This window comes from Spermophilus citellus, assembly GCF_964194105.1.
Source record: "Spermophilus citellus genome assembly, chromosome: 7".
NCBI lineage: Eukaryota > Metazoa > Chordata > Mammalia > Rodentia > Sciuridae > Spermophilus > Spermophilus citellus.
The window spans coordinates 32,722,385-32,740,912 of record NC_138188.1 but is presented as its reverse complement, the minus strand read 5'-3'; the positions used below and the strand labels follow the sequence as shown (position 1 = coordinate 32,740,912).

The 18,528-nt window shown below is 45.6% G+C and overlaps 1 protein-coding gene across 2 annotated transcripts in view; it reads right to left on the bottom strand.

The window, feature by feature from the left end:
• Positions 1–18,528, bottom strand: part of EPHB1 (EPH receptor B1) — a 425,417-nt gene that overhangs the window by 269,621 nt on the left and 137,268 nt on the right. For both annotated transcript variants that reach the window (XM_081301892.1, XM_081301891.1), the window contains exon 2: positions 13,351–13,415. In XM_081301892.1, the coding sequence (XP_081158018.1) occupies positions 13,351–13,415 (65 nt within the window). The remainder of the gene's footprint in view (positions 1–13,350; positions 13,416–18,528) is intronic.

Here is an 18,528-nt window from a genome sequence, read left to right as displayed (position 1 = left end):
CCTAAAAGCTCAAGTGAGAGACAATGCAAGAAACTTCAGTGGTGAAATGATTGTAAGAGTTGTAACCTAATCCACTGATAAGGATTAACTGGATGGTGACTATAGGCAGGTAGGGGATGTCTGAAGGAGACAGGTCCCTGGGGCATGCTTGTGGGGTTTATGTTTTGTCCTTGATGATGACACTCTCTGTTTCCTGGTTGCCATGTCCTGCACAGCTTTACCCTTCCATGCCCTCCTACCATGATATTCTGCCTCACTCAGGCCCAGAGCTATGGAGTTGGCCCACCGCAGACTGAATCTCTGAAACTGGGAGCCAATATAAACTTTTTCTCCTCTAAGTTCTTGTCAGGTCTTTGGATCACAGTAACAACAACAAAAAAATGCTGACTAAGACACTGTGTGTCCCAAAAGACCACATATTACATGATTCCATATGCATCAACTGTTCCAAAGAGGCAAATCTAGAGACAAAAAAAAAAGTACATTAGCATTTGTCTGGGGCTGGGGGATGGAAATAAGGGGATGCAAATGGGCATGAGAAGTCTTTTCTGGAAAGTCTTTTCTAGAAGTCTTTCTAGAAAAGAAGGATTGTGGTAATGATTGCAAACTTTTAAAATTTATAAAAACAACTTAGTTAAGTGTAAGTATATTTATGGTATATAAATAATACACCAACATAGCTTTAAAAGAAAAAAACCTGTTACCTGGCCCAGCTTACACCTCAACACCACACAATGCTAGCTTGGTCTCTGTTACCCACAAACAGCATGCCCACAGCAATGCATGCCCCTGTTTGTCCTATCCCCGAGGCCAAGGATGTCCTTCTCCTTCATCCCTGAAAACCACGTGCCAAATATTCATCCAATCTAGTTTTTTGGTGGATGAACATATGATGCCCTAGCTGAGGCAAAGAGAAGGGACAGGTGCCCAAGGGAAGTATCCCTATCACCAAGACTGAGGGCCTGGGGAGTATCTGAAATGTGGTCCAAAGACAGGATCAGAATCTTGGACCCAGGATCCCATCCCAAGAGTCCCTGATTTTCCAACCTGGAGGCCAGTCAGGTAGTCATCAAGACAAAAGTGCCCTCCATCTCTAACACACCCAGTTCATCACAATCTGCTGCTTCTTTCTGGCCTCTCTCTTGCAATACCATGGCAACTGCACTAGGCATTACCTCATGCCTGGATTAATGCCTTGGCCTGCTGTTTGGTCAGAAAGTGGTGACAATCAATAAAACACAAGACGTCAGAGGCCCAAGCCAGGATCATACCCTCTCACACCTGGACAAGAAGACCTTGAACTGCTCCTTGAACTTGTTGCTTATAATTGACCTACACTAGTGCCCTTCTCCTACTCCACTCTCATGCCATCTGATATCCAGGACACAGAGCAGAAAATAGCAAACCTGGCTGGAAGTCACTGCAGAGGACCAAAACACTTTGGGGGACAAATGGGCAAACCGAGGCCCAGGGACATTCAGTGGCTGGTCCAAAGCCAGGCAGCTGATCCACAGCAGGGCTGAGTTCTCTTTTGCTCCCTTCTTCAAGGGGGCTCAGGTCTTCCTTTCTCCATGAGGACTTCTCCAGCTGTTGTTCAGCTACTCTTTGCTGAATGCTTCAAGCATGATGGCGTTTATTCCACACAATTTAGCATTTGACAACACACGGTTTTGAAGTATTCTTTAATTGCTTCATGTGTGTGACTTTGGTTTCTGCTACCAGGATATGAGCTCCTTGAGGACAGGGAATTATGTTGTGACTAATTTATTAGTTCAATTCAACAAGTAAAATAATTTCAAGCATTTAGCTTCACAACACTGGAACTAGGGAACAGCATTTTAACCACTAATATCTGGGACCAGGGAAACCCACAGGTTTCTCAGGGTTCTGTTCTCACTCCATTTCACCTCACTTTTATCCTGGGTGGTTTTATGCACACACACGGTGTATCCTCATAACCTACATCACCCACTTGACCTCTCCCCAAAGCCTCGGACTTGTGTATCCCGTTGCCTGCTGGACACCCCCTGACAAAAACCTAAAGTTCCGCACCTTGTTCTCTGAAGACCCAGACCACACAGTCTCCAGAGCCAAATATCTAGGAAACACTCTGGATTCAGCCTTTCTATTTCCCTCCTTTTTTGCTCCTCATCACAGGAGATTAACCAACCAATCCTATATCACCTGTCTCCTGACTTTTCTATCTAGCCCTCCCTTCCCATCTTTCCACTGACTTCTCTCTCCCCACATCCTCAATGATTGTCCCACTACTTTCCTTCTCTCTCCTCCCCTTAAGAATTTTCTAAAATAAATTTTAGAAGTTTTTCTTTCCTGTGGACCTGTCCCTACCATCCTCCCTGTGTCTAACCCTCAAAAGATGCTGGGAGCCTGAAGCAGTGAGTGAGGCCCTGTTCCTTAAATTCCCAGCCTCCTCAGTCTCTGGTCCTTCACTGAGGACTTGTGGCAGGTGCCACCAGGTGAGCCTGTCCCTGGAAAAAGGAGAAACAAATCAGACTTGCACAGCCCACAGAATATTAACAGCCTTTGAAAGGGCACTATTATTGATGCAAATAGACCACCTGTCCTTGAGATAAGCATAATAAAGAAAACAATGACACCCATTAGGAAGTACTTGTTCAGGCTTTCAGACCGTGACTTTGATGTATGAGAAAGACACCTCCAGGTCCCAGCCAAGATCTAGGTTTGTTAGACTTGCTTATTGAAAGTCAGAACTCGCAGATCTGCTGCTCTGGAGTGCCCCAGATTTCCCGTTGACATTTGGACAGTGCATATTGACTATTTGCAATCTGGTTGATTTTGTGTGTGTGTGTGTGTGTGTGTGTGTGTGTGTGTGTGTAAAGCGTGCTGTTAAAATTCTTTGTCATGGGCTATATCCACCAGTCCATCTACACAGCCGTCTTTAACAACCTCCAGAAACTCTGACACATTCTTTAATCTTTTTATTTTTTTTAATTTTTAGTTGTTAATGGACACAATACCTTTATTTTGATTTTAAATTTTTATGTAGTGCTGAGGATCAAACCCAGAGCCTCACACATGTGAGGCAAGTGCTCTACCACTGAGCCACAATCCCAGCCCCACATTCTTTATCTTTTAAGGCCAAATTTGAATCAGAAATAGGCAAAGATCATCTGGAGCCAAATTTTGAAGAATGAGATGAACAAGCAAGCTCATATCAAGAAATAATATTTATTGGTTAAAGATGAAGAGCCACTATAAATGACGTTAAGAGATTTGAGCAGATTCTACTCTGTGTCTGTCAAAAGAAGCATGGAGTTCTGAAAAGATCTTTCATAGTCGGCCCCTCCCTGAACTGCAGCAATGTCTCCACCCCTCCTAGAATGCTCACTGGCCACCGTGCTATATCATCATCTCCATAAACCAACCATTTCTACAAGGCCCAGCTGAGAGGGTCTACCTCCTCTGGACACCTTTATTTAAGATGGAAATAGAAATGAATGACTGAAATAGGCCTCTGTTAGCCTAACCAGATATCAGCTAGTCTGATCTGTTTCAAGCCCAGTTCACTGAATTTGTTTTTTAAATAAGGAATGGATCATCCACTGACATGTCCAAGCACTGTCATAGGTACTGGTGACACAGCAGTGAATAAGAGACAAAGTCCTTGCCCCTGTGAAGCTTATATTCTAATACAATGAGTTAGAACAAATCATATGAATTCTTATAGCACTAAATACTATTGAGGAGTGTGTAAAGGGAGAGTGGAAGATGGTAACGGGTTGGTCAGGGAAGGTCTCCCTCTGGGCAGAGATCTAAATGGCACACACCAGCCAGGCTCCAGGAATGAAGAGCAAGAGTGGCCTGATGCATTGCCAAGAAAGACAAGAGACCAGAGAGGTCACAGGAGCCAAGAGTACGGAAAAGGGGAAGGAGATGAGGTTGGGGAGGTGGGCCAGGAGGCAGATGGACTCACACCTCTGTGAGTTACTTCTCTGGGACCACAAATGACTTTCTAAGCATCCATCAATTTCCTCATCTGCAAAATACTGTTTACCTTGTAGGGTGTGGCAAAGACTGAAAGATCAGGGAAGTAACTCATCTAGCCCTGTGTCTGCAGCTAACTACCCTTCCCCAAGTACCAATTATTATCATTATCATTATGACCGCCATCATTATTACTGAGTCACCAGGGTGTGGAAACCATCTTGATCCTAGATAAGTTGTGGTCAGCAGAATGCACAGACTAAGAGGACAAACTTCCTGTCCTACAACCAGCTGACCCAGATTGTCTACAGAACAAGGACAGCCAGCAACCCCTTTCCCTACTCCTCTATTAATCTCTTAGCCTTCCTCTGGGCCTACTTCAGCATGAGCTCTCTTCCTTCAAGCAGACAATCCCTGAACAACTGTCAACCATCAGCTCAGAATATAGGAGACAAAACTGGACACAGCTCTCTTCCTTTAAGCAGACAATCCCTGAACAACTGTCAACCATCAGCTCAGAATATAGGAGACAAAACTGGACTTTGGGCCTGTTCTGCAGTCTGAATTTGGGTATCAACTATTATGGGGGAAGATGTTGTTTCAAATAGTTGCTACCACCATGCTTTTGGGGGCCATGATGGGACTTTGCAGGCACAGTCCCCGGAGCCCATACAGTTCTGAATTTCCTGAAGCCCACAGAAGACCAAAGATCCCTTAGAACAGCAGATGGCTCAGGGCTGAGCTGTAGCCGTCACCAGCAAGCCTTCTCTGCCCAGGACACTGGGTCCTACTGAGGAAGCTCCTGTGTAGACAGTAGACTAAGCCCCAAAGAGCTGGGATATTAGACAAGCTAGAGGGCTAATTAAAATGTAAAATGAGGTCCGTGGGGCATAAACTCCTACAAGCCCAGAGGGATCCATCATTTAGTACACCAACCAACCAAGGCAGCTTTGTTCAATGGCTCCCCTGGGGGCCTGAGCACCAGTTCACCTCTCAATACGCTACATTACCTCCCAGATGTGGGCTGCAGGACACAAAAGTTCCCCCTCCCTCATTCGTTCCCAGGACTCCTGTCATTTGCTAAAGAGAAGGGTGGCAGGTTTGGGGTGGGGCATTGCTTCTGAAAACCCAGCACCTGGAAAGGGCTTTTATACCGCAGTGTTATGGATTCCCTGAATTTCAGATTTGCAGCAAGGACACACTCTTTGGGATCCAAGAGAGCAAGCGAATAAGGTTGAGATTCAAATTAAAATGAGAAAAACGGGCCTACCATGTGTCCCAGAGGGATCCCTAAGAGCAAAACTCCATAAAATCCACTGGGAATTGGGATGGTAGAAAGATGGCAGGAACTACAGTAGGGAGGTGGAGGCCAAGGCCCCGAGGAGCACACTTGATCCTGAAAGGAGGTATCTGGGCCTTTAAAGCAGGGCAGGGTTCAGAAGCACTGCTGCATCCATGCCCAACCCAGAACCCAGATCATGGTGATCCCTGGTTCACTGGGATGAAGTCCACTGGCTCTTATGAGTGAGCTGGACTCGGCTATGTGACTATGGACAAGACTTCAAACCTCTCAGAGCCTCAGTGTCCTCCTTTGCAACACAGGGAAACTAACAGTACCTATCTTCTGCAGGTGAGTATTAAACATGCTTTGAGGCTGTGAGTTACTTAAATCCAGTTGGTTAGCATGGATTCCCAACTCCACAGTCACCTACTTAGCCTCTCTCCTTTCCTCAAAGGCTTTGGTTCTCCCTACAATGTGTATGATCCACAGTTCTCTCCCATCGTCTGGTTTCTGCCCTTGTGGCTTTAATCTTTGGCATGTTCGTGCCTGCATGGACATGTGCATATGTGTGTGCATGTGTGCATTGTGTGTGTGCACGTGTGTATGTGTGTGTGCATACAGGGATGGTTGCTGCGGCCCTTCCTCAGGCATGCCCTGTCTTCAAGGCCATCTGGGCACAGGTCAGCTCTACACTCGGGTCTGAAGGCATTCCCTTATTGCTCAGTGACCCCATACCTATAAGAGCCACACTACTAGAAATCAAAGCTGGCCCAAGGTCTAGATGGTGTACATCTCTTTGCCACCTGACACATTTCACACCCAGGTCTCTGCCGGTACACCAGGGGAGACCCTGCAGGCTTGTACCTCTGGAGGAGGCTCCTGGTCCACATCCCTAAGGCCACCATAACCTCCACCAGGCAGCAGCATTGCGTACCAGGCCCTGCCTGGAGTGGGGTCCTCAGCCATTATGACAGCTGCTGCTGCTGTTGACACTGCAACAGTGACAAATTCATCCCTCTGACAAGATCCCTTTAAATAATTCACAGGGAGCTGGGGATTAAGACACTGTTTCTCTCTGTCTCTGTTGAGATTTAAAATACCTCCAGCTGAGGCATTTAAAGAGCATATAATGGGCTGCCCCTCTTGGGTCTCCCCTCCCCCCTCCTCCTTTTTCCCATTTCCCAAACTCACTCCCCACCCCACCAGTCAGTCCTATAACAAGGAGGTCCAGAAAACAAGAAAGAGAGGGGGGGGGGGGAAGGAGGGAACCAGTGCTTGGCTGGTCACTATGGCAACGGTGGCAGGGTATTCAGCTGCCATTATCCCAGCGCCTCACACATGTGATTATCTTAAGCTGTCGATTGAATGTGGTTCTCACTGCTGCCCAACACCGCCTTGTCGAACAAGGCAGGGGCGGGAGCCGCGGGCCCCAGGCCGCAGCTGCCTAATATTGCTAGGCTTAGACCTGGTCTCCATGGATGGGAGACCAGTTGAGTTGCCTCTGGAGGGACTGGTGGAATTTCCCTTCAGCTTGGAGGGATTTCCACTCAAAGGCACAGCGGAGGCCAGCCTGAAGCTGGGGCCACCAACACTGGGCTGCAGCCTGGGGAAGTGGGCTTCTCATTCTAAGAGCTCACTGCACAGGGGCCCTGCTGACTGTCCTGGATACCAGAGAGCCAGCCAGGGGAGAGGAAGGGGCGGGGCCTTCTGGGAGGAGCTCTGGATCCAGTCCCATTCTCAGAGTAGAGGAAATTCTCAGTCTCATGCTATAAGTAACCCAAACCTGGCCTGGGAAGAAGGTGCCCCTTTTCTGGCCTGTCTGTTCCCACCACTGGATGGGAATAGAGCTGCTATGTGTAAATACTTCAGGGGACTCTGTTTTTTTTTTTTTTTCCCCAGAGACTGTAGCTGCTAAAGTATGTTTCTAGGAAGCCTGTGAAGGACTTTGGCCTCCATTGAGAATATAATTATCTCAATCCTTTGCCTCCTGGACTTGGCTTTGGACCATCTCTGGGCTAAGATTCCTTGAATGACAAGATCATTCATCAAACCCTATCAGACACACTTTAGTTTTTCCAATGTCCTTTTGAAAATTCAGCTCCAGATGAAGCCCATCATTTCAGATAGGCTCCGATCAGCACAATGGACTCGCACGTGGACTGCTCTGAATCCCTGAGATAGCCTGGCCCTTCCTCCCATGGCATCCTGTGGTCAGCACCATGAAGACAGAGCTTTACTTTAGCCCCACCTATGGCACTGCCCACCACATCACCCCAGCTCGTTATTGCACAATTAATTGCTTGTACCTGATCGCAGACACAACCTATCACCATTCACCATGCTGCTCTGAAAGCAGAATTCCCAATCAGCAAGCTAAGACTGTGCCTGAACTCCAGCATCTTCCACATTGGCTGTCCTTTGTGATACCAGGAGGTGTGCGGGACATGCCTGTCTCCACCAGAGAGCCTTGATGAGGGGGTAGTGTGCATGGAGATAGGGAGGTGGCATGCTGGGACCCCCAGCTGCAGTGGAGGAGGGGTTTGTCCAGCAGAATTGGCACTGAGGCCACTGGGTGGGAAAAGCAGCCTGCTGGGGTCTCCTCCCAGCTCTCCTTCCCACAAATCCTCACTTCCTCAACATTTGCCAACACCTATCAGGAAGGAGCTGACCCACCCAGGCTTCTCTGTCACTGCCTGAGGCCGGCCATCTGCAGGGACCACCTGTATCCTTCCTCCTCTGGATTCCTGGCCAGGGCTCGCTTGCTCTGTGACTGGGGCTTCTCACTTCATGCTCCATCTAGACTTGCCACTCTCTGCTCCCAAGCCCACACATCACAAGTCACCTACTCCACCTCCCCTGTAGAGCTTGCTTTAAAAAAAATAAAATGATTCATGGGGTGCTTGTCACATTCACTGCTTGGTGGCCCAACATTGGCAAATCTAGCCTTTCCCTTGGTAGGATATTGGGAAACATTTGTCTCCCCTTATTGCCCCCCTACCCTGGCATTCTCTGGTTTCTCAGCAGTCTACGACACTGACATCCCTTCATACTCTTTTGCTGACAGAGGTACACGAATGAGCTTTGTGGTCAGATGAGCTTGGGGTCAGTCTCAGCAACACTTGGTCCTATTACTTTGAATAAAAGCTCTGAGCTTCATGAATCTGAAAAAATGGAAGAAACGCCACCTGCCTTCAGGGTCCCAATGAGAAGTCAGCCAGGTAACATAAGTAATACCCAATGCTGGTACACAGTCAGTGCTTAATTAATAGTGATGAGTGTACAAGTTATTCATAATTATAATATCACTATTAGTAACAGAGTAAACCTCTGATGTTCATGCAAGAAATACAACCCTGCCAGGAACCCTAGAATGTCAATCTTGTATCCCCCGGGGTCCCTCGTTCAATCAGTTCCTATTCTCCTCCCAGGCAAGTAAGGCCTCTCCAACAAGAATCAATTCTACCACCAGTGCTAGTCAGGGCAAGAGGTATAGCACTGAGCTTTCTAGTTTACAGAAAAGGTAATTCTCCCAGTCACTCTGTAAATAATCTCTTATATGACCATGTTATAAAGGCAGAATGTGGGATCAGAGAAGTTAAGGAACTTAGCACAAAATGGCCATAAAGCCAGAATGTCAAAATCCAAACCCTAGCCTTGTTCCTCTAAAAATATAGTGTGGTTTAGGCCAGATTATTCTCACACTTTTGGCTATCACTGGAAGTAAGGCCAGAGGCATGGTCCCAGGGCTGGCCGGTTTCCACGAGGCTAAGCTCATCCTTCCTGTAGCTAGGTTCAGTGTCCTCCTGTTTCTGCTCATGACCTTGACCCTCTCTTCCTCTGTTTCTCCTGGGTATCTCATCTAGGCCTCTTAACTCTGCCTCACCTTCTCATGCTCTATCTTCCCCAGTAACGTCCCCTCCTTCACCCGGACCACCAGCCACGAGAGCTGAGTGTGCAGGTTGGTGGGACTGATCCACCTCTGTTCCAACATGGTGCCAGTCAGGAGACTGGTTCCCTTCTGCTGCCTTTAGAGCCACCTGCCTTTCAACTTGAGAAGGGCTGTCATCAGCAGTTGATCCTCAGACTCACATACCAGTTGCAAAAATGTATATAGGGTTGGGACAAGGGACATGTTTGGGGACTGCCTTCCCAGGGAAAAAAAAGAAATGATACCTTTCTGAAACAAAGTAGGGTTAAACCTGTCAAGGATGAGGGGCAAGTAAAACAACTGTGGTCTGGGAAGAGGACCCTCTTCCATCCTAGCTACATACCACTGCCATCTGGGTGGGACTATAGCTGCCATGAGTGACCCCCCCCCCTTCAGGAAACTCCTTATTCCTCATACTGTGACTTGCCAAGAGTGGGGAGGTGGGCTTGGGTGACCTCTGGAGTTCGTGGACAGAAAATATCTGCTCAGCTGGCATGCATGAGTCCGTGAGTTATTTCCAAGAATGAGAAAATAAATCTGTCTGAGGTTAAAGTTCTAATAAAATATCACAACTCCCAAAATTCTTTAATCCAGCAAGCCAAGGAAATCCCTCTTTCTCAACCTCCCCCCCCCCCTCTCTCTCTCTCTCCTCTCACCTATCATCCAACCCCCTACACACACCCCCAATGGATGTCTGCAATCAACATATTAATGTTCTACTCCATGACATGCAGTATCATTTTATTTCCCTCCATTTCCAAAGCATACACATGCCACTCCCCCCGCAAAAAGTCTTATCTAAAAGTCCTACAAGGGAACATCTGAGGAGCAGTGTGGGTATGTGGCCTTGCTGCTCTGACAACCCAACTCTCCTCCCCTCAGGACCCAGCCAGCACCCACCAACCTGTGCCACACCACCACACCTCTCCCAAGAGCAGGGTCCGCCTCTCCTGGACCTGTTCCCTCTCCTAGAGGAGGCCTGGCCTTGTGGCTCTCTCTCCAATCCCTACGCCTTTGTCTATCACCGTCTGTGTCAGGCAGGTGATTTTAAACTTCCATTCCTAAAAGACGCATATTATATAAAAAATGTTTTAAGTGCCTTGGGGTGTTTTGTTCCTCATTGCTTCATAAAAGTGACATTAATAGCCAGGGAAGAGCTCTGCTGAGTGCAATTACGAGGATGTTTCAGGTATGAAAGCTGTTTTGAGCCTGCTAATGTTTCCTAATTACAGGCCTTTTGGTAGAGAGAGAAAAAGATAAAGAGTGGGTGGGAGGCCTAGGGTGGGGAGCTCTGACTTATCTCAGTGGTTTACCTGGAGAGGAAAGGGGAGGAGAGGGGAAGAGGGAGGGATCAGGGAGGCCAGAGGCCCACCAGCAGGGAGGCTGGCCTCTCTATGCTGATCAAGTGGTACTAATTTCTGGGTAACAGCTCTGGACAAGGATACCACTCGTGGCTCTACTGTGAGGGAAAAAAAAAAAAAAAAAAAAACCTCCCAGACTGAAACTGAATTCAAGGAGTTCACAGAAGCTCTACCTGGGAGTTCTCCCGAAGCCACCCTCTGCAGACGCTGCAGTAGGTGGCATTGATGTCCTCATTTAAGTCAGCCTTCAGGAGGTTAAAGGTCAGTATCGGTACTTTTTAGCCATGTGAATACTTTATCATAATTTATGCCTTAGCATCACATCATGTTAAGTTTCTTTTCTTGTCTTGCTCTTTAGCATATCTTCATCTTTTGGGTGCCTATATTCTGATTCCCTCTGAGGAATGATTCCTTTCTGCCCTTCAGCCCCTGGGCGTCCAGGGTACCCTGCACAATTCCAGATGCACACAGACCCAGTGTGGGAGCCAATAAGCACTCTGCATTTCCTGGCTACTGAGGTTGGTTCAGGGCAGGCATGGGATTCAAGCCAAGCCTCTCAGGCCCAATCAGAGCTAAATTTTCAGGGCTTCAGCTGGAGGGCCCACAAGGAGGTGCTTGTTTTTCCCCAGAGCATATGGATGGAAGAGGTTGAAAGGACTGGAGCCCCTGCAGAGAGGGCAGAGAGGTGAGGTGTGAGGATACTGATCCTGGTTATCTACTAGCCCAAACATGAAGCCATATCAGCCCCTGGACCATCCAGTGCAGTAAACTTCATTCATGAACTTCCATGAACTTCATTCAGTACTAAGTTGTGCTTTTCTGTCACTGGCCATCAAAAAAGCCCAGACTGATAGAAAGTGTAGGCGAGAATGGCTTCCAGCCCCCATGCAGTGGCCCCAGGCTGAGAAAGTCTGACCAATAGCACCCCATCCCCCCCCACCTCCTGCCCTGGCATGTCCCAAAATTCAAATACATGAAATTCCATTCACAAAATGATTTTGCCCACAGCCAAATTTCTCTTGGATCTGCCTAATGTAGCTCAGGCTTTTCTGTCTTAATTAGTATGACTGAACCGTCAAAGGAAGATAAGAAAAACTTCAGCCCTCCAGAGGGCTAGTGATGTGTTAACATTTCTTAAGTGTGTACCAAGGAAAACTTTTTGCTGACACCGTCTCATAGGTGGCAAAGTCATCCACTGGGCAGAGGAGAAAACTGGGGCTGAACAAGTCTCAATGACAGGCCCCAGATCACACAGGCAGGAAGCAGCAGAGTTGGAAGGCAAGCCCGCTGCTCAGATGCCAAGACCTGGGGCCTTAGCTGCTGCTCCATAAGTTCTCACCCATCAACCCAGATAAATTCTAATTGATTTTGCTTGGCCTTGAAACAGATGAGGCATTTTTACAGTGGGTTTCTCTCTGGAGGGCGCTTTCCTTATTCCCATGAGGTGGGCAACTGGAGGATCTGGCCGGATGGAGGAGGTAGCCAGAGACTGCTGCATGGCCCAGATGGCCCACACGTGGTCAGGCGGGTAGTGGCTATGCAGGAAGGACTGAGTGCACCTGTGCTCTTGCGTGCACACCTCATGTGATGATAGGACTGGATGTAATGTGCTCTGGCCCCGCTGTGCTGGAGGTCACCTGCATGGTACAGGGGTTACTAAACACAGGGACCTACAGAGAAGGTCTGGGGCAGCTGAGAAAGCCTAAGGTCACCTGTCCAGCCCAACTTCAGTCCCTGGATGGGATAAAGATCCCATTCATTCTTCTTTCATGATTAAGCCCAGAGCTAGCCAATCTCCCTGCACATCATGTCATCTCTACCGCTTCTGTCCCTCTCTCCTCTCCCTCCTGCCATGTTCTGTCTACCAGTGATTCTGCCACCTGTGAGTATCCCCTTTTAGTTGGATTCTTCTGACACGTCCAAGGCAGCTGCAAGAGCCTCTTCCATGTACTACCCTCCCCAATCCTGTCAGCAAGTACGACCCTTTACTTCTCCCTCCTGGGATCTCGCCATTAAAATTCAAGTTCTTTACTCAGCCTGGCAGTCACGGCCCTTCACTCCATGCCACATCCCACCCCACACCCCGCCTGTCTCAGCACTATCCACACCTTGCTGTGTACTGGACTTTCCCCTCATCTATTCTTCCCAGACTCTCCATGCGCCATCTTTGAAACTCCTATTCACTCTTCAAACCCACCTCCCATGCACCTTCTCTGCAAAGACCTTTTGTCTGCCTCTGGGTTTCTCACTCCCACCTCTGCACCACACCTGCCTGTTGATCTCCCCAGGGTCACAGAGGAGAGATGCACTCCCACTTACCCATGAACGTGTTGGTCCCCACAGGAGACCTACCAGACCCTCAAGGCGATCCATCTTTGTAGTTAATGGGGTCTAGCCATTCACACTGTTCAGTGACTGTAGACTGTCTCTCTAGGACAAGCTCCAGGAGAAAGAGCACCCCAGCCCTTATGAACTCCAGCTATGCCCTAATATCTCCTGCCCTCTCCGGAGCCCCTGTGAGCATTATAAATGTCACTAGCCATGTGCCTCTGTTCCCACACAGCCACGGCCTGAGTTATGTGGGGGCCAGCTCTCAAAAGGACTGTGATAAGAGATGGTCTACATCACCACACTAGGCAGCAACTTAGGTTGAAGACTCCTGGGGCTGCGTCTCTGTGGATGGGCCATAAAACCAGCCCTGCCCACCTGTACTCCATCCCTACGGGTGCCCTTCTGGGAAGGCTCTGCTCCCCCAGCCATCCTAAAGACCTAGGTCTCACCGCAGTATTGAAGGACGATGGTCTGACACTCACCCCCGAGGCAGGATTGGCTGTCCAGCCCAGCTCCGCGGTAGCAGTCCTGGTGTCCATTAATGTCTCTGCAAATCAAAACAAGACAGATGAGTCAGGACTGCTGGACAGGGGCCCTCACGTTCACAAAGCCATTTGTCAGAGTAAAGGTCAGTGTTAGAAGGAGACTTGGGCATCTTCAAGCCCAGGTCACCCTGGGAAGTCCAAGATTCAGAGAAGGGAAGAGATCTGCTAAGATCACCATAGATCTCAGGATACCCAGTCCAGTGTCTCTCCCCACGGACCCCAAGCTACCAGTGTGGGGGTGGAGTCATTTGCCCACCCACCACTTTATCCCCAAGATTCAGTTACTTCTCAAATTGCTCTACCCTGAAGCTCTTGCAGGCCATGCTGGTCCAGTAGCCAAATTGAACCCACTCCTCAGGTCTTCCTGGGCCTCCTCTTCTGCCCTCTTTGCTCCCCCACACTCTGTCCTGCCTCCCTCTCAGGTGTCTTTGTTGTCCCAAGACTTAGGGTTCCTACAAATTCCTTTGCCCAGGCCTAGATGCAAGCCCTGCATCTTCCCCTCTGCAAGGAACTCAAGAATCTTTGCCGAACACAAACACATCTCAAAGGCCAGCAGCCACTACAGCCAGTGATAAAATAGCAAGGGTGACTGTAGCAGCCAGTGTCCTGATTACCAATTACCCTCTGGCCACAGAAAGGAAATGATGGAGGTCCTGACTCTGCTTGGACACTCCCGGGAGCCATCGGGGATAAGCTGCATGTGTTTAAAGCATACAATTTATTAAGTTCTGACATATGTTCACACCCACATGACCGTCACCACAATCAAGATCATAAACATGGTCATCACTCCTCAAAGCTGCTTTAGCTTTCATAATCTACCTCTCTCTCCTGCTCCTGACCAACCTGGTTCCTGTCCCCAGGCAATGACAGATCTTCTTTCTGTCACTCTAAACTAAATGGTATTTTCTTGAATTTTACATCAATGGAATCATACAGTATATACTGGCTTCCTTCATACAGTGCAGTTAAGATTTGTCCATGTTTTGGCACAGACCAAGAGTTTATTCCTTCTTATTGCCGAGTAGAATTCCAATTTATGAATACGCCAGTTTGTTTGTTGACACATTCTCCTGTTGTTTATAGGTTGGGGCTGTAAGAGAAGAGTGCATGAGGGTCCCAATCCCTACATATCTTCTCCAGCACATGAAAATAGTCATTTTGCTCTAAATTCTAGCTACTTTGATGGGGGTAGTGGTATATCACAGTGGTTTTAATTCCCATTTCCTATTGATGAATGATTTTGAACATCTTGTCATGTGTTTATTTATCATCGCCCATATATCTTCTTTGGTGAAGTGCCTGTTCCAATATTTTTCCTGTTTAAATGTTGGTTGATTATTTTCTTACTATTGAATTTTAAGAGTTCTTTTCTCAAAACTTTTATTGAGATACAATATTTGTACTTATTCTGGGGGTACACTATTATCATTTGATAAATGTACATTATCAAATTATCATTTGATAAATGTACACTATTATAATTTGATAAATGTTAATCACCCTGATCAAGTCAGGGTGATTAACATTCCCATTCCTCAAACATCATCATTCCCATGTGCTGGGAACTCTTCAACTCTTCTAGTTATTTTGAAATACATAATTAATTGTTGTAGACTTCAGTTACCCTACTGTGCTATATGACATCAGTTCTACTCCCACTCTTTTAACTATATTTTGGTACCCATTATCTACCCTTTCTATCCTGGTCCCTTCTTAGTTTCTAGTGACCTCCCACCAATGCATAAGAACATACAGTATTTGTCTTTCTGTGTCTGGCTCATTGCACTTAACATGATGTCTTCCATTTCCATCCATGTTGCCACAAACAACAGGACAATGTCCTTTTTTGGTGACGAATAATATTTCATTGCGTATACATACCACATTTTTCAAATCCATTCATCTCTTAATGAACATCTCAGCCATTCCAAAACCTGGCTCTTGTGAATGATGCTATAATAAGCACAGGCATGCAGGAATCTCTTTGATATAATGATTTCATTTCCTTTGGATGTATACTCAGAAGTAGGGTAGCTAAATCATGTAATAGTCTTATTTTCAGTATTTAGTTTTCCATATTGGCTATAGTAATTCACAGTCTCACCAACAGTGTATAAGAATCCCCTTTCTCTCCAACCTGGCCAGCATTTGTTACTTTTTATCTTCTTGATGGCAGCAATCTTAACTGGGTTGAGATGGTATCTCATTATGTTTTGAATTGCATTTCTCTGATGATAATTTTTTCATATACTGCTTGGCCATTTGTTTCTCTTCTTTTGAGCGATGTCTATTCAGTCTGTTTGCCATTTTTAATTGGATAGTTTGTTTCTTGCTGCTGAGTTGTTTGATTCCTTAGATATTCTGGATATGAACTCCTTGTCAGATTAAATAGTTTACAAGTATTTACTCACATTCTGTAGGTTGTCTCTTAACTCTGTTGATTATTTCCTTTGCTGAACAGAAGCTTCTTATTTTGTTACAATTCCATCTGTCTATTTCTGCTTTGGTTTCCTGTGTTTTGGAGGCCTTACCCACAAAAAATCTTTGCCTATATCACTTTTTTATTTTCTCTTTTAATTATGTTTTTATTACTGCATTATAATTATACATATTAGTGGGATTCATGTGAAATATTAATACATACCCATAATTGTTTTGTCCCGCAGTACTTTCTTATTCTGTCTCTTCTTCTGTCCACCTGGTCCTCCTCTTCTACTCTACGGCTCTCCCTTCTATTTACTTATTTTTAATTGGTGCATTATAATTATATATAAAAGTAGGATTCTTTGTAATATATTCATACATGCATACAGCATAATTAGGTTTATTGCATTCCCAAGTACTCCCCCTCTCTTCTCAGGCCCAGTACTTCCCTTTCCTCCCCTCTGATATTCCCAGCACCATTTATTGAAGAGACTGTCCTTTTTTTAAGGTATCTTCTTGATGCCTTTGTCAAACATTGCTGGCTGACCAGGCACAGTGGTACATGCCTATAATCCTAGCTACTCAGGAGACAGAGGTAGGAGGATCACAAGTTTGAGGCCAGCTTGGAAAACTAAATGAGATGCTGTCTCAAAATACCATTAAAAAAAGTAAGGCCTGGGATGTAGCTCAGGGGTAGAGAGAGCACTTGCTTAGTATGTTTAAGGCCCTGGATTCAATTCCCAGTACCAAGAAAAATAATCATGTAGATTAATTTCTGGACTTTCCATTCTGTTTTGATTAGCACAGTTTTGTAGTAGGTTTTCAGGTCATATATTGTGATGCCTAGAGCTTTTTTTTCCTTTTGCTTAAGGTGCTTTAGATATTCTAGATCTCTTATGGTTCCAAAGAATTTTGTGATTGTTTTTTTCTAATCTGTGAAGAATGCCATTGGTATTTTGATGGGGATTACATTAAATCTATAGATTGCTTTATATAGAATGGGCATTTTGACAATATTACTTTTTCCAATCCATGAGCATGGGATGTCTTTCCATTTATCATGTCCTCTAGAATTTTCTCAACCAGCACTTAATAATTTGCATTGTAATAGTCTTTCACTTCCTTGGTTAGCTTAATTTCTACGTATTTTATTTGTGTAGATATGGTGAATAGGATTGCTTTATTACTTTTCAGGTAATTTGTTATTTGTGCATAAAAATGTTACTGTTTTTGTGTGTTGATGTTGTATGCTACAACTTTATTGAATTCATTTATCAGTTCCAACAGAAGAAGTGGAGTCTTTAAGGCTGACTCTCTCTCCCTCCCTCCTCCTCTCTCCCTCCATATCTATCTCTCTCTCTCTCTCTCTCTCTCTCTCTCTCTCTCTCTCTCTCTCTCGAACCTGAAGTATGCTTTACCACTGGATTACACTCCAATATGTCCTCAATATTTTTTTTTATTATTTTGAGACTATGTCTTACTAAGTTGCTGAGGCTGACCTTGAGCTCGTGATTCTTCCTGCCTCAGTCTCCCAAGTAGCTAGGAACATAGGTGCGTACCATTGTGCCTGGCTGTTAGGGTTTTCTATATATAAAACCATACCATCTGTGACTAGGAATAATTTGACTTTCTCCTTTCCAATTGGATGCTTTTTTTTTTCCCTTTCTCTTGCCTAATTGTTCAAAAATTTCTAGTAGTACGTTGAATAGGGGAAAGTGCTCACCCATGTTTTCATCCAGATCTTAGAAGAAATTCTTTCATTCCCCACCATACCCATTTAGCACGATGTTTGCTGTGAGTTTTTAGACATAGCCTTTATTGAGTTAACCTTTGTTCCTTTCACACCTAATTTTTTTTATCATGAAGAGATGATGAATATTATCAAATGCTTTTTCTATGTCTGTTAAGATCATGGGTTTTTGTCCCTCATTCTGTTAATGTGTTGTATTTCATTTACTGGTTTCTATCTGATTTCCATCCTTGCATCCCTGGGATAAATCCCATCTGATCCTGGTGTATAATCTTTACAATGTGCTCTTGGATGGGGTTTGCTAGCATTTTTTTTGTCGAGAATTTTTACAGTACTTATGTTCACTGGGGATATTGGTCTGCAGTTTTCTGTGTGTTGTCTTTTTCTGGTTTTGTTATCAGGGTAATGCTGGCCTCGGAGAATGAGTTTGGCAGAGATTCTTCCATTCCAATTTTGTGGAATAGTCTGAAGAGAATTGGTATCGGCTCTTTTTAAAACGTTTTGCAAAATTCAGCAGCAAAGCCATCGGGTCCTGGGCTTTTCTTTGTTGGGAGACGATTTATTACTGATTCAATCTTGGAGCTCATTATTGGAGGTCTGTTCAAGTTCTACATCTTCATGGTTCCGTTTTGGTCAGGTCATATGTGTCCAGAAATTATTCCATTTCTTCTATTTTTTTCCAATTTTTTGGTGTGTCATTGCTCACAATAGTCACTGATGATTCTGTGTATTTCCAAGGTATCAGTTATGTCTCCTTTTCCATCACTGATTTTATTTGGGTCTTCTCCCCCCAGACTCTTTCTGGATAGCCTCTCTAAAGGTTTATAGGGTTTTCTATATATAAACCATAACATCTATGACTAGGAATAATTTGACTTTCTTGCTTCATCTTTAAAAAAGAATTCTTCATTTCATCAATCTTTGTCTTGCTTTCTCAG